At 28.8% G+C, this 17,503-nt stretch overlaps 3 protein-coding genes across 3 annotated transcripts; 2 read left to right on the plus strand and 1 right to left on the minus strand.

The window, feature by feature from the left end:
* Positions 1-11: 11 nt before the first annotated feature.
* MRS44_002434 (uncharacterized protein) lies at positions 12-749 on the minus strand (the record flags this gene model as incomplete). Its single annotated transcript, XM_046274214.1, has 1 exon — positions 12-749. One exon carries the CDS (start codon positions 747-749, stop codon positions 12-14), a length of 738 nt encoding a protein of 245 aa, XP_046127005.1.
* Positions 750-2,345: 1,596 nt separating this feature from the next.
* On the plus strand, positions 2,346-4,935 carry MRS44_002435 (uncharacterized protein; the record flags this gene model as incomplete). The annotated part of the gene is made up of 3 exons (XM_046272314.2): positions 2,346-2,392; positions 2,442-4,510; positions 4,847-4,935. 3 exons carry the CDS (start codon positions 2,346-2,348, stop codon positions 4,933-4,935), a joined length of 2,205 nt encoding a protein of 734 aa, XP_046127006.2.
* Positions 4,936-5,453: 518 nt separating this feature from the next.
* MRS44_002436 (uncharacterized protein) lies at positions 5,454-6,962 on the plus strand (the record flags this gene model as incomplete). Its single annotated transcript, XM_046282548.2, has 2 exons — positions 5,454-5,737; positions 5,795-6,962. The coding sequence occupies 2 exons, from the start codon at positions 5,454-5,456 to the stop codon at positions 6,960-6,962; spliced, it is 1,452 nt and encodes a 483-aa protein (XP_046127007.2).
* Between the last annotated feature and the right edge of the window lie 10,541 nt (positions 6,963-17,503).

The following is a 17,503-nucleotide window of genomic DNA, read 5'->3' on the forward strand; positions in this document are numbered from 1 at the left end:
TCTCATGAGTATTAGTTGGTTAGGCAATGATGGTCATGTCGTGGTGCCTGACTTGGCGAAGCTGCTTCTAGAGGAAAGTTTCCACTCCTTTCGGACCAGAGTGCTAGACCAGACAAGAGGGCCTTGGGCCGCCACTTATCTTCCAAGTAACATCCACGCTTGGGAGCGAGGAATTGGAACTTGAAAGGGTCTGGCTTCTGCCCGAGCCGCTTCCACGAGACTATGGCCATGGGCTCTGCTTCTTCGTTAGCCACAGCAGGATCACCGAATAGGGCGCTTTCCTCCCCTGGGTCCGAAGACTCCCGCGTCTGCTCCGGGTAGAGCCTCCACTCATAAGGATAGCGTCTGTCGGATACCTGAGGCTTGGGTGTCTTCCTCCATCTGCAAGGTGGATTAGGGGGGCAAGTCTCTGGGTTGTACTCGGCTTGAAGAGTTCTTCTCGTACGAGATTCGTCCAACGGGACGGCCGGTGAAAACAAGGGATCATCCGTTGATGGCCCACTGTACACCTTGATAGACCTCCTGTCACCTGTGAGGCCACCGTGGGAGGTGACAGCAAACATCTTGCGGTTAGAACTATCCCCGAGATAGAACTTGGACGAAACCTCCTCTGGATCGCGGTAGGCTGTCAACGTCTGGGGCAGAGAGACAGGTGGAGCCACTTGGATCATCATCTGTGGCTTGTTGGGGGGCTGCGCCTCCGAGGGCAGAGCAGATGTGTTCTGAGAGTTGTTCATGTTAGTTGCCATGTTGTCGGCCTTGGGTGTTTGGTTTCCTATTGGTATCACGGTAAGCACAATATAGTGGTAGTTTGTTGTGTAGAAGTGTTTTGGGGTTGCGACACGATTCACCGGTCGAGGACGGTTTAAGTAATGCACAGGTCGAATCCGAAACCCCTGAACGGGATCTCACTAACCTTGTGGTTGATACAGTCTGCTCACGCGATGAACAAGCGATCATGACTGCAGTTGGCATTGTGTAATGCTTGTTCAGGCACCATAATTCTCTCTAGATCTACATTAATCCAAATCTGTTCTCGGTGATAGCCTTTGTGAGTGAACGATTGAGCTCCCCTTTGGGGTCAAACAAAGAACGTGAATCTTTTAATTTCCCCAGCGGGAAAATACACCATAAGAGGCCATTTTCAGAAGCAATCAAGTACAAGTACAGAATTATTAGTAACGCTCTAGGGAAATATGTACGACCATTGATCACCTAGCTCGGGGGCTCATCCATAGTCCTCTTTGAGGAACGAGTCTGCAAAGCCTTCACTCGCGTCTCAATCTCCATCCGTTCTATGAAGATAGGGAAGAGCAACATGGCTTAGTTGTGTGGAATATAGACACAAAGAGCGCCACTAACAAAAACTTGTACTTCGGTTGTGCCCGAGTTCGCGGATTTGATAACGAATAGACCAAACTGGCAACATGGCAATATTAGCAGCGTTTGCCTCCTATAGCCTCATCTGCAATGACTGAGAGTTGATTTATAATTGAATCTCTGAAGCGAAACAGTTTGCAATTTCAGCTGTCACGGACTTGGAAGAGAATACGGAGTCTTCAATGGTGACCGCTACGCTGGACTCCCCAGGGTAGAAACACACAAGTGCAGATTACAACGTCAAAAACACGTCTTTCATGTCTGGAGTTTTCCTGCTTGAAACAAATATGAGCGGCCCGGGCTCGATAACTGCCATCGTGAGTGAAGCCACCGCTCAACTACCTGATGCAACCAGGTGGGATGCCCCACTGGACAGAAAGGAAGTACCATTGCCAAGGTATGCAATGTATGGCTTTACATACGAAGATGCTGGCGACTTAGATTAAGAAGCTAAGCAGATGATCTGAGCTTACAGCCATTCTCCCGCTCAGTCCCTCAGTGATGGTGGCTCAGATCTCACATGCCTGGTTCTTTATGACCAGGACTGAAGCGTTCTTCAATTGGATTTTTAAACCCAAGATAGGAAGGCCTTTATGAGAAATTTGTGAAGAATACCACGCCAAACTTCTTGAGTAGACAGACAATCAGGGCCGTATTCCAGGGTGGACAAGTTGATCGTCATGGAAAGGGTCATGTAGATGAGACTTTGAAGGATCCTAACCCCTTTCATATATCATAGAAGCAAGCAAACGATGCGTGTTTTGCCAGGGATTCGGATCAAGGCCTTTCATGTGTACTTCATGCAAGTAGGCTTCTTGGTGTTTTCGTGTCATTGAATCTCGGCCCGAGATTCGAAAAGTGGACCGGAACTCTTCGACTGGCGCTTCCTCCCCGGATCTCTCTTTGATCGAGCCCATGTCCATTTCCATTTCTTGTATCAATCTTCGGCCCGTTGATCATAGGTCATGGCTCCGTCGACTTCCACCCCGTCCAATTTGCATCGTGCACCTGTGTAAGCTGTGTGTGCCTGTTGCTTAGTTCCCTGCTAACCCGGGCTTCAGAGCATGCCTCAAATGCCGGGCTGCAAAGGTCCGATGCCTCATCTCGAAGGACTCGGACCGATGCAACCGCTGTATCACCAACAATCATGTTGACTGTGTCTTTTCTCAACCGAAAAGGGCCAAGAACAGAGTGCATCCACACTCTCGACGCCTGAGGCGGACGACTCCTGCCTATGAGGATGTTGCTGCACAGTCAACGCCGGCGTCACCAACAGCTGATGATACAATCTCTGTACCCCAACCCTCAACTCCCGTCAGCTACGAAACCCCTGGTGTCGGCCATGTCCAGCAGACACTCATAACTCCAGAGATTCGAGCAAGGATCGTTGCCACTTTAGCGACCCTCAATGGAAAGAGAGGGGCTCCCTTCAGCTTCATCACCTCCGGAGATCGGCCAGCTTTCAGCGCCAGAACTGGGCCAGGGGACCCGATTCAGGCTATAGCCCAACAATCACATCCCTCTGAGCATTCTCAGGCAGCTACGCCCTCATTGAAGCTGTCTTGCCTTTTACGCCCCTTGACGACTGGTCCCCAAACACAAGCCGGCGACGATAGTCAACAGCACACGCCTCTGGTCAAGATGCCTAGCTATGTCGCTTCCATGGCACTTGGCGAAACAATCACGGACCCAATAGAGGATGGAATTCTCGCCCTACCAGCATCCGTCGCACTGTTTCAACACTTCATGCTCGAGATGAACGCCAAGTGGGAGTATGTCCTCGACCCCCACCTAGACACCCACGACAGCGTCAGGCAACGGAGTCGCCTGCTCTTTGCCACAATACTCTTTTGCTCCTCTAAATTTGTAAACTTCGCTAATGGAAGTCTTGTCTCAACGACGGACCTCTTCCTTCAGAGTCGTCTGTGCAGCCTGGCACGAAACTTGGCAATCAAGACTTTTGCAGTTGGCGACAGATCTATCGAGACAATGCAAGCCTTCTACTTATTGGTCTGCTGGAAGGATGCAGATGATGACATTTCGTATCTTCACAGCGGATATGCCTTTCGTATCCTTCACGACTTGGACCTGGATCAGACTGAGGGTGACAGTCGCCAAGCAACAAGGTGCAGAAGAGCTTGGCTTGCTTTGTTCCGACAGGACAAACAGCAAAGCTTATTTTTCATGAGAAGAGCCACGCTCAGCCTCGGCGACGAAGACCCTCCCTTGGTTGGCTACCTGGACACTTGGTTGAAGATGCCGCGCGCTTTGCCATTTGACTTTGTCGCTTGCTGTAGCGCTGACCTGCGGCGGATTCAGGCCAGGCTGTGTGTGATGATTCAGAAAGCTTCATCAACAATGCTGCCTTGTCTTTTAGAACTTATGGATTCGGAGTTGAACAGATGGAAGTCAACGTGGCAAAACCACCTTGATGGAGAAGGCCGGCTGCATCCCAACGACGACCCGTCACTGGACCAGAGGCTTCTACACCCTGGAAAGCACCACCTCAATACACTCATGGCACTTTGGGAAGATAGTGTGAGGCTGAATGTTGCTTCTGCTATTCTTCGGCAGGCACTGATGGCCTCCGTGGCATCGTCCCTCCGTTCCCGCGGACAGCAGCCGCCCCCGTCTCTTGGCCTTGATCTACCCGCCATGGAAGAAGTCATCTCTCCTGACATGCCTGGGCTTAGTAGCAGTGTCGAGGGTGCATTTGGTACTTTGTGTCACTTGCTCGCATTTCCCAGTGAGGATCTCAGACGAGCCCCTGATTCCACTCTACTTCTAGGCCCGAACGCTGCTCTGTTCCTATGCCTGCTATTGTGTCTCCCATGCAAAGGTATTCTTGGTCCAGCTTTTCAGAAGGCAGCAGTTCGTCTCATCCGCGACGTAGCCCGGCATGCCAGCCAGGCAATACAGTCGCCCCAGGATACCGTAGCCCTGGTCTCAGTATATCTCGACTCTCTTGTCAGCTTGGTCGGCCCGGTTGTACCGCCTCATCCAACAAGTTCTCATGAAACCCTAGAAACCTTTTCAGCTGTTGAACTGCCACGTACACACTTAGATACAGCGGATTTCGACGTTGATGAGACTGCGATGGAAGCAGCGCCGGTTCTGGTAGGTGGAATGGGTGGGATTGACGGCCATATGGGGGACGAACACACAATATTTAACCTCATTCATGAGCCTGATCAGATGCTACATATGCAGAGTCTGGCAAATCTATTAGATACCAGTTTCTTTTCCCCCGTAGAGCCGATATCTATGCTAATAGATATGGATAAGCATATATAGTAATGATAACGTTCACCTGGGGGATGCCCTCTCAAGTCATGGCACGAACCCGAAGATGTTGCAAAAAACCTAGAAGAGAACTATTTGAGTGCAATAAAGGAAAGCTTATCTTCATATATCAGGCTACAGGCTCCCTGAAGTACCATGCTCGCACCTACTAGCCGTCTTTTAGATAGAGAACCTGAGGCCGAGATCGATGAGAAAACCCTGGGCGCTGACAAGGAAGGCTCTGTTGCTACTGAGTTACGTCGGCTTCGTTGACGCTGGTAGTGACCCACTGGACAGGCTTCACTCCCTCTGTCGAGGCCTGAGAGGAGAAGTACGGGAAGTATGTAAGCTAAGCCAAAGTTCATTTCTATAATTTGGACAGGGCATGCCTAAAACCCAGATTTTGGTCCGAGCCGATGACTTGCATGGAGGAGCGAGGGAGTTGACTCGGCCCGAGAATGCTAGAGGTCCACGTTGACGCCGAAAGAAACCCTATGGACAGGCGGGTTTCCCAGCAGAACAAAGAAAACTTACGAATAGATGATGGAATTTATAGTTTAAGTAATTCGAAATGATGATTTGGCACTGTGAGGATGCAAGCAGGACCAAACGTGTAAGAGTGTTCTGTAAGAAGTGGCATCAGCCCAGCCTTCTGGCTGATTAGATCGGCATGTCTAGGGATGCATTCGCCGGGCCGAGATAAAAGATGGTGTAATCTCTTATTATTACTTCAATTCGACTCGCAAGCTGCGGATGCATGAAAGTTTCTCGTTCAGTGACAAGCACACAAGATGTTGTCCATGACTAGGCAGAGACTTGGTCTTGCTACGCGGCAATTGACACTTGCAACTCCTCCACATATGATCCGATCAAAGTCAACTTTCACACGTCTCACGGCCTCCTGGAGACATCCTTTTTCTAAGCATGGGAGGGCTGCCTATGCTGTCGGAGGTAGTGGCGTAGCAATCTTCGCATTGGCTTTGGCGAATCGAGAGGGAACCGAGTACCCAAACGACTCACACGATGCGAAGGCTCTCTTAACTGTTCCGTTCGGAAAACTGGTCTCCGGTTGGCTGTAAGAGTCACCCAAATATGGACTGTCAAGTGCTCATGACTGACCAAAAGTACACAGGGCTTTCGCCTTTTGCTCTTCGCCAACTTGGGTTGACATGAGCGAGACCCTGTACTCCGTCTTCTCCAACATCCCCATCGTCTCCTCAGTTTCCCATGCATTCATAATACGAACATTCTTCAACCAATTCCTTGGTGGAGAGACAACCGAAGAGTGCGTCCCGAAAATCGAAGCTCTGCGAAAGAACCATGTTGGCACCCTCCTTGGCTACAACATCGAGGCCGAGTTGGACGGGTCAAGCAAAGACCCTCAACTGATCCTGGCCCAAACACAGCATGTGCTGTCTTCCATAGAGGCTCAGGGAAAACTGGCCAAACAGTTCTGCCCGGACACCCGCGCCACTAGTGGTGACAACCGCTGCTGGGTTAGGATAAAGGTGAGTGGTCTGCTACCTCATCCCGTCGCTCTTGAACATGGCTCCAATGCGATTCTGGAAGCCAGACGGCAAAAAGGACTTGACAAAGGCGTTCCCTACCCGGGCTTGCCACATGATGGGGATTGGGAGGCTGCACTGAAAGGAAAAGACGTCACGGATTCGGACCGTGAACAGCTGCTTAGTCTCCGAGCTACTCTAGAGTCTATTGCTAATAAAGCACGAGACAACAACGTGCGCATCGTGATTGATGCCGAGCAGTCATGGTACCAACCTGTTATCGACAGTCTGACCGACGAGCTCATGCAGAAGTACAACACTCTCGACGGGCCAGCCACGTGCATCGCATCATTCCAGGCGTACCTACGGAGGTACCCTCAACTTCTGGACCATCAAATCCGTCGCGCTGATGGGAGAGGCTACAAGTTACTCTTTAAACAGATCAGGGGGGCTTACATGGTATCGGAAGCGGAAAGATGGCGAGCAGGAGGCAAAGATGGCGAAGGGCCTGTCTGGCCAACGAAGGAAGAGACAGACGCAAGCTTCAACTATGGTGTTGAGAAGACGCTCTCTACGATTGCTGATCAGTTGCGCTCGACAGGCCACTCGAGGATCGGGGTAGTCTTTGCTACTCACAATTCCATCAGCGTTGATCTTGGAATTAAGTTGATGGAGGAACATGGCCTGGCACAGAGGGAGACTGGGAACGAGAGACTTTGGGCGACAAATGAAGCTGCTGGAAGCATCGCCTTTGCCCAGATATACGGTGAGCCTACGGTTTGGAGGAAAGATTAATTGCCCGCTAACTTGCCTTAGGAATGAAAGATGACCTGACAAACAGGATAGCAGGATCTCTTGCCTCGGAGAGCGGATTGCCTCTGGTCGTCAAGGTATGTTATGCTGAGCGGCTTGAGAGCCTGAAGTTCTGACTTGATACTGGGGAGAGTCCATGAGTTACGGAGACTTAAAGGAGTGTCTGCCATTCTTGGCAAGAAGGGCAACTGAGAATAAGGCAATTCTAGAAGGAAGGGGGGAGCAAATGCAGAGAGGGCAAGGCTGGGGCAGGAGATATATAAACGTATATTGCCTTAAAGTACTAGGGAACTTAGTAATAGTAGTTCTTTAATAAGAGCTAATAAGTAAGGCTATTTCTTATTTATTTCTTAATTAATAAATAATTATTTTAATATATATTAATAAATTTATTAAGAAGATTATTAATAATAATTTATTATTAGAAATTTATATTATTTAAATCTTTAAAATATTTTTATAAAAATATTTTTTTTAAAAAAAGATTTTTAAAATTAATAAAATCTTAGCTTAAGATTTTATTATAAATTAAATAAAATTAAATAAAATTAAATAAAATTATAATTAATTTTTTTTATTTAATATTAAATATTAAATTAATAAATTATTTTTTATATAAGCTTAAATATAATACTTAAATTATTAAAATTTTAATAAAAAAGATTTAATAAAAAAAATATTTATATTTATAGCTTAATATATTATTATTTTATATAATAATTATATTATTTTAATTAAATATTAATAAATTTAATAATATAATATTATTTTACTTAAAGAAAAGTATTTAAATAAAAATATAAAAAAACCTTAATAAGACTTAAAATTACTTTTTAATAAATTTAAAATATTATAATATTAAATACTTAATTATATTAATTTTATTTAATTAATTAATTAATTAATTATTATTATTATTATTATTATTTAAAATTAAGTTTTTTTATTTATATTATTTTATATTTTATTTATTTCTTAAAAGTCTTTAATCTTATTTATTAATAAAATAACTTAATATATAATAATCTTAGTCTTTTTAAAAAAAGACTTTAAAGTATTAAAAATTAATTTTAAAGAGTTATTTTTATATTTTTTAATTGATTTTTTGAAGTATTTAAAATAAAATTTAGCCTTAATTATAATCTTTAAGGTCTTTAAGACCTAAGAGATAAAAAATTTATTCCCTTATTTAATAAATATTAAAATTTATAATTATATATTATGCTTTAAAATTTTAATTTTTAAGTTAAAAGAAATAAAATTAATTTCTTAAAAAGCCCTTTTAATATTTCTTTTTATTATAATAGCTTTAAGTATAATATAAAAAGCTAAAAGAAATTTAAGTTTTAAAATATAAATTATAAAATATTTAATTAAATCTTTTATTTCTTAAATATAAGCTTAATTTAATATATTAAAATATTTAATATTAAGAGGCTAAAATAGAAAAAAAATAATTAATATATATAATTAAAAAAAGTTTTTTATAATATTTTAAAGATTAATTAATTAATAATTTTTATAATTATTAAAAAGTAAAAATTAATAAAAAATTAAATAATTAATTAATTATATATTAATTAAAATATATTAATTATTTAAATTTAATCTTATTATTAATTTATTTATATTAAGTTATAATAATTTAATTACTTAAAAGGTTATATTTTTAATATTAATTTATAAAATAATATTAATTTATAAAATAATATTCATTTATATTAATAATAAATAATTAAATTATTTAGCCTTTTATATTAATTACTTAAATAAGTATAATTTATTTTTAGTATTTAAGTTATATTAATTTTAAATTTAAATATCTTTTTAAGCCTATATTAATTATTTTATTTATAATTATATTTATATAGTAATATATCTTAAGCTTTAAGTCTTACTTAATAAAATTTAAAGTTTAATATATATTAATTAATAATATCTTATACTTAATAAGTAATTAATTAGTTATATTTTTTATATTATATAATTAAAAAAGAAACCCTTATAAATCTAAGATAAAAATAAAATAAATAAAAATCTCTTTCTTTAAATTAAAAAGCTTATATAATTTAAAGACTTAATTAAGTTATAATTAAATACCTTATTATTAATATTATAGCTTAATATACTTTATATTATATATTTTTATAATATATTAAAGCTTTACCTTTAAGTTATTTTAAAAGGCCTAAAAAATAAAAAAAAATTTTAGTTTTATTATTATATTATAATATACTAAGTAATTAAAAATTAATTAATTAAATAAAAATAAATAAAATAAAGGCATTTTTATTATATATATATATTTATTATATAAGCTATATATATTTATTACTTTTATTTAATCTTAAGATTTAAAGATACCTTATAAAGTTTAATTAATTATTTATTAATATTTTTTATTTATTATTAAAATTATTATTAAAATTACTATTATTTATCTATTTATATAAGCTAAGATATATATATTATATATTTAACTAAATAGGTTTAATTAATTAAACCTATAGACTTTTATTTATCACTAAGTTTTAATTTAATATTAAGCCTTAGCGCTAATACTTTTTAGGTTTATAAAACTCTAATGCTAACTCTAAGAATTAATCCCTCTAAAACTTATAATATTAATAACCTCTATTTCTTAATATTATACCTATAACTATATAGCTAAATCCTAGCTAGCTATAAGACTTCTTTAATTTTCTTATATAATATTATAAAAGGTATTAATATTAATAATAAAAGTTATAAGCTATGCCTTATATAAGTATATATTATTATTATTTCTTAAGTTATTAAAAAAAATTAATTCTTTTCTAAATAAAATACTTACATTTTTTAGTTTTTTTTTAAGGGCCTTTAATAAAAAAAGCTTTTTTTTACTAAAATTAAATTAATTATTTATATTATAATTAAGTAAAAAAAAATTAAAAAAAAAAAAAAAAAGTTATAGCTAAAAATTATAAGTTTAATTTAAACCTTTTATTTAATAGGTTATATACTTATTATAATACTTTAAATAACTTTATATAATATTATCTCTTATAATTTATTATAAGTACTTTTTATACCTTTATAAAGCTTATAAACCTCTTTAATAAGGTTATCTTAATTATATAAAAAGGTATATTAATAGGTATTAGCTATATTACTTTAATCTATTAATTAAAAGTCTTTATAAAAAGCTATTATAATCTTATTAATATATTATTAATTAATTAATTAATTATAAATTAATTAATTAATTAGTTATAATTATTATTAATTATAATTAAATCTCTTTTTATAAAAATAATAAAAATATAATTCTTTAAGATTTTAACCTCTTTAAGTAATTAAGAATTATAAGGATAATTAGAAAGTTAATATTAGAGGGGAGCTATTATATAAAGGGGATTTTAATTATTTTAATTAATTAAGATATAAGCTATTTATTATAAATAAAGCTAGTTTTAGCGTATTATTAAAGCTATTAATAATTATATAAATAAACCTTATTAATTTAAGCCTATTAAGACCTTAGGCTTTAAGTATAAAGCCTTTATTATTAAAATTACTAAGATATTAATTAAGATACTTTAATCTCTATATTAGGTAGCATAAAATAATAAAATAATTAATATTTTTTAAATTTTTCTTATAATTAAATAATTAATAATATAATATAATTATTAACTTAAAATTACTTAATTAATTATAAGAGAAATAAACTTATATATAATATAAAGTTATAATAATATTATTGTTATAAATATTATTATTATAAATATTATTATTATAATTATAATTTTAAATCTTTTTTTTTATAATAATATTTAAGTTATATTAGCTATTACTAATAAGTTAAGAAATCCTTAAATATTTATATAAGCCTTAGGCTATATAAAATATTTCTTAGTAAAATATTATAAAAGCTTTATTAAGTTAAAGTCTAATTAATAAATTAAACTTATCTTATATCTCTAATATTACCTTAATTATATTAATTAGGCCTATACCCTTATAATTGTTTAATTTTTATACTTATAAAAGATTAATAGATTATTAAGATAAATAAATTATATAGAAATACCCTTATTAATTAATAGCTAATAGCTTAGTGCTATATTAATAAAAATAACTTAATAAAATTAGAATAAAAAAGAAAAATAATAATATTACTTATTAGCTTAATTATAAGATTAGGGATCTTAGGTTATATAGATATAAAGAACTTTATATATTTAATCTAAGAGAATAAGAAATAATAAGAGATATTTTTTTTTAGAGATTTTCTTAATATTTCTATATAAATATAAAGGCTATTCTTTAATATAATCTAAGAATATTACTTATTTACTTAATAAGAAATAATCATAAAAAAAGGGCTATACCTTAGGTATAATATTATATTAAAAAATAACCTTATTAAGGTAATAATAAAAAAATAAACTTATTATTAATATTTTTATTAGGTTTTAATTTTTAAGAAAATTAAGGAGATTATAAAAATAAAAGTAATAATACTATTAGTAAGATAAGTAAAAATAATAATAAATAATCTTAGATTATTTATTATAATAAAACTAAATATTAATATAATTTATTAAATTATTAATATTTAATTCTTATAAAGAATATAAGAAATTATTATAATATAATTATAAGTATTTAATTAAGTATATTAATATAACTAAGATTAATAGTTAAATTAAAACTATTAAAATAAATAATTAATTAAGGCTTAATATTATAGCTAAATAATAAATTAAATAATATATAATTAAGCTTAATTATATTTTTTAAATTAAATAAAAAAAATACCTTATATTTATATAAAAATAATATATTTATTTAAAATTATAAAAATAATAAATAAGAGATTAGCTTATAATTATTATAGAAAAAAAAAGAGATTTTTTTTTAATATTTTAAATAATAATATACCCTCTATAATATATTATTAATAAAATAAGAAAAAGATAAAGGTATAGCTTATTATTACTTTTATTATCTTATACTTAAGGTTAAGAAAGAGCTTAAGTAAATTAAATAGCTTTTAAAGAGAGCTAAGAATATTACTAATAAGGTAAAATATATCTAGAATTAGTCTTAAGTTAGTAATAACGCTAAGAAGAAATATAAGCCTAATATTTTTAAACCTTTAATAAAGAGATATTACTTCTTTTATTAAAGAAAATATAAAAGAACTTATAAAAAAGCTCTTCCTTAGGGCTACCCTGAAAAATAAGCTTAAAATATTATTAAAGAACTTAGAGTTATTTAAGTATACCTATAATAATAATATATTATATATAAATTAGGAAAAGATTAATAATAATTAGATATTATAACTATAATTAATTAGGCTATAAAGCCTTAGATTATTTATTAAAGAAATAAAATAATATAAATTAAATCCCTCTTAAGAGAAATAATCCTTAAATAAAAATTAATTATATTTAAGCTAAAAAATTAAATAACTTAAAAAATTAAAATAAATAAATAAAAAACTTATTTTTTATTTATAACTTTTATTAAATAAATATCTATAAAGAAAATAGCCTAAGTAAAAAAATTAATTCTTTAAAGGCTTATTAAAAAAAAGCTTAATATATTTCTTAATATAAAATCTAAGATTAACTTAATTAATATAAATTTTATTAAAAAGTTTAAATTTAAGCTTATAATAAATTATATTACCTTAAAGTTAAAATCTTTTTAAAAAAAAAATTAAACTTAAGAATTATTTATTAATTTTTTTTTAATAATTATAAAAAGCTATAAAAATATAATAAATAGTTATAAGTTTTAATATTAGCTTAAAGAAATATAATATAATTTTTTTTATTGCTTTATAAGCTAAGAAGGTATTATTATTAATTATATTATTAACTTATTATATTATAAAAAGCTTACTCTTATAGACTTAAAATTCTTTTTTAAAATATTATTAAAAATTAAGAGGTTATTTATATATTATATATTATAACTATTTTTATATCTTAAAAAGAAAATAATTATACTTAATGAGCTATTAGATATAAAAGTAAAAAATATTAAAGGGCTTTTACTTAAACTTAAAGGTTTAAAAGGGTTTTTTAATAAAAAAGTAATTAAAAGAATATTACTTTTATAAAAAGTAACTTATAAATTTAATATTATTTAAAGAAATAAATTACCTTATAGGCTATTATACCTTATAAATAAAATATAATATATTACCTTTTAGGAATACTTTATAAAGAACTTAATAAATAAATATATTAAGTATTTAATAAATAAATAAATACTTTAATATTTTTTATACCTAAGAAAAAAAATAAATATATTAATATATTAATTATTATAAGCTAAATAAAGTTATATTTAAGAATTAAAAAAAGTTTTTTATTAAAAACCTCTTTAATTATTTATTAATATAAAATAAATCTCTAAAATTAATATTTATAGTATATATTATTAGATAAGGGTTATAAAGAAAATTAATAAAAAATAGCCTTTTATATACGATATAAGTATTTTTAATATATAATTATATCATTTAGGCTTATTAATACCTTTATTATATTCTAAGTATATATTTATTAATTACTCTTTAATATATTAAATATATATTATATATCTTATATAAATAATATCTTAATTTACTTATAAATAAAAGAGAAATATATTAAATACCTTAAAGAGGTTTTATAATAACTTATTAAAGTATAACTATATAATAAGCTATCTAAGTATAACTTTTATTAATAAAGTATTAAGTTCCTTAGGTATATTATTACTTAAAAAAAATAAAAATATACTTTATTTAAGTTAAGTTAATATATAAGTAATAAGCCTTAATTAGCTTTAAAGATATATAAGTCTTCTTAGGCTTTTATAACTTTTATTAAAACTTTATTATATATTACTTAGTAATAATAAGCTTAATTATATTATTATGAAAAAGAAATAAAAAAATAAAAAAGTAATAAGTTTACTTAAATAATTAATATAAAATAAGCCTTTTAATAACTTAAATAGGCCTCTTATCTTATAATAATTCTTTATTATTAAGATTTATTACTTTTAATTAAAATATAAATAAATACCTTAGTAAAAGCTATTTTAAGTATCTTAATTTAATTAATTAATACTTAGTAATAATTAATTATTTACTAATTATATAAATAATAAGACTAAGAGTAATAATAAGCTATAAAATCATAAGAGATATTAATAATTATTAAGAGTCTTAAATATTAGTTTTATTACTTATAAAGATTTTTAAAAAGGTTTTTAATTATAATAAATTATTAAATATTTATAAATATTATTAAGGTAATAATTAAGGATTTATAATATAGATTTACTTATTAGGTTTATTAATTATTTACTTTTAATTTTAATATTAAATATAAGCTAAGAATAAAAAACTTTATAAATAGTCTTTTAAAGAGACTTAATTATATAAAAAAGGAGATTTTTTATAAAGATATTTTATTTATATTAATTAAAAAGCTAAAGCTTATATATAAGTTATTAAAACTTATTTAATAATATATTATTATACTTAAAGGTAAAATAAGTATTTTAGTTATATATATTTATATAATATTTATTATTCTTAGATTTTATTTTACTTAAAATAAGAATTATAATATCTTAATTAAAAATCTTAATAATTTTAATAATAAAAGCTTAATACCTAAAGCCTAAGGTCTTAATTAGCTTAAATTAATAAGGTTTATTTATATAATTATTAATAGCCTTAATAATATATTAAAACTAGCTCTATTTATAATTAATAAGTTATATCTTAATTAGCTAAAGAGATTAAAATCCCCTTTATATAATAGCTTTCTCTTTTAGTATTAACCTTTTAATTATTCCTATAATTCTTAATTACTTAAAGCGGTTAAAATAATTTTTATTATCTTTATTAAAAAAGGTTTAATTATAATTAATAATAATTAATTAATTAATTAATACTTATAAATATAACTTTTAATATAATTAAAATAATTTTATTAAGGTAATTTATAAGCTTTATAAAAATACTAAAAGTATTTATAATAAGCTATAAATAATAATATTTAATAAAGCCTTTTAAAGTAATAAGTTAAGTATAAAACTTAGCTAATTAATATAAATTAAACTAATAATCTTTAATTATAATATTTTTTTTTTTTTTTTTTACTTAATTATAATATTAATAAAAGGTTAAATTTTATTAAAAAAATACTTTTCTTATTAAAGGCTTTTAAAAAAAAGCTAAAAAAAAAAGAGGATTTTATTAATAGAAATATTATATTCCTTAAGGACTTATAAAATAATACTTACTATAAGGCATAGCTTATAACCTTTATTATTAATATTAATACCTTTTATAATATTAAATAAAAATATTAAAAAATTTAGCTAGCTTAGATCTAGCTATATAGTTATAAGTATAATTATATTAGGAAATAAAAGTTTTTAGCGTTATAGGGTTACTTAGAGGGATTAGTTCTTAGAGTTAGTATTAGAGTTTTATAAACGTAAAAAGTATTTGAGCTAGACTTAATAGTAAATAGAAGTCTATAGGTTTAATTAATAAAACCTATTTAATTGAATATATAATATATATATCTTAGCTTATATAAATATATAAATAAAGTAATTATAATAGTAGTTTTAATAATAAATATATATAATATAAGTTATAATAAGAGATTTTTCTCTTTCTTATAAGTATAAGCTAAAAAGTAATATATATTATATAATATTTATTATTATAACTTAATATTAATAATTAAAAATAGAAAAAATAAATACTTTATAGGTTATTAAGTAAATAAAAGACTTTTAATAAGCCTTTAAGGCCTTAATTATAATTAAGGTTATTATTTTAGAGTAATATATCTTATACCTAGTTATAAAAGAGCTTATATGGGAGAAAATAATATTTCTCTCTTAGTTTTTTAAAAAATTTAAAATATTAATTAAAGAATTATAAAGCTAAGATTAATAATACTAATAATTTAAAATAAAGACTTAAAGAATTATTAATAAATATAAGAGATATATAATAAACTCTTAAGACTTATTATATTATAAAAAAAAACAAATTATCTTAGATTAAGGTATTATAAAAATAAAAATCTTTTATTAATATTATAATAATCTATAAGGGTATAGGCCTAATTAGTATAATTAGGGTAATATTAGAGATATAAGATAGGTCTTATCTATTAATTAGACTTTAACTTAGTAAAGCTTTTATAATACTTTGCCGAGAAGTATTTTATATAGCTTAATACCTATATAACTATCTAAGGATTTCTTAACCCGCCGGCGATAACTAGCATAACTTAAATATGCTTATAATTACCCTCTCTCTAGGGACCTTAGTCTTATAAGCTTATCTAGCTAATTATATTTCTTTTTTATTTAATACTAAAGAATATCTAAATTTAGTTATTTTTTAGTAATCTTAGGCTTTAATACTCTTTTATAATACCTCGCTAATTATTTATTATTCCTTTTATATTTTTTTATTATAATATTTATAATTTTTATTATAAATTATATTATTTTCTTTTATAATTAATTAATTATTATTAAGTTAATAATTACTTTGCGCTATTAATTATTTAATATTAATAACTTAAATATAACTATTATTATTATAATTAGAGTTTTTCTTTTTTATAATATTTTATTTTTTTTTTATTTTTTTTTTATAATAATAATTTTTTTACTTATTATAATATTATTATTATAATCTTTATAATTATCTTTTATTTTATTTCTTAAGTTATTATAAAAGATTGTTTAGTTTTTTTTTCTTTTATACTTTATTTATTTATTTTATTATTATAAAGCTTTTAATAATATCTCTCTTTTTTATTTATACCTCTATGCTCTCTAAGTGTAAGTATAATCCTAATATATACTTCTAGAAAATAGATATTAGCGAGGTTCCTTATATATATTACTTAGAGTATATTAATAAGGATCCTTAAATCCTTTATATTATTAATAACTCGCTAAATTATTATCTTCTTTATGCCTATAATAAGAAGAAATATAACTCTATAAGTTATCTTCATATTTTTTATTTACCTTCTATAGGCTATTACTTATGCTTTATAAATTCCTTATAAGCTCTAAGGTATTACTTAGAATTCCTAGAATAATATTTATATTATTATTAATAAAGTTCTTAATAATCCTATTACTTATATGCGCACCTAACTCTAGCGTATTAACTATGCTATTAAGGATATAATATATGCTTAGCGAATGCAAGGGATATATAATAAACTCTTAAGACTTATTGCGCTATAAAGAAAGATTAATTATCTTAGATTAAGGCGCTATAAGGATAAAGATCTTTTATTAATATTAGAATAATCTAAGAGTAAGCTATATAGGATTATAAAAGATATTTAACCTTATCTTAAGGAAGTTATATTAATAAGGTATTTTAAAAAATATCTAAGAATATATTAAGAGCTACTTAATTTATTAAGGTATTAAAGTTCTTAGATATAAGCCTTATAGAAAACTTTAATTCT

Source organism: Fusarium solani, assembly GCF_023522795.1.
Source record: "Fusarium solani strain SB1 chromosome Unknown bctg00000001, whole genome shotgun sequence".
Lineage (NCBI taxonomy): Eukaryota > Fungi > Ascomycota > Sordariomycetes > Hypocreales > Nectriaceae > Fusarium > Fusarium solani.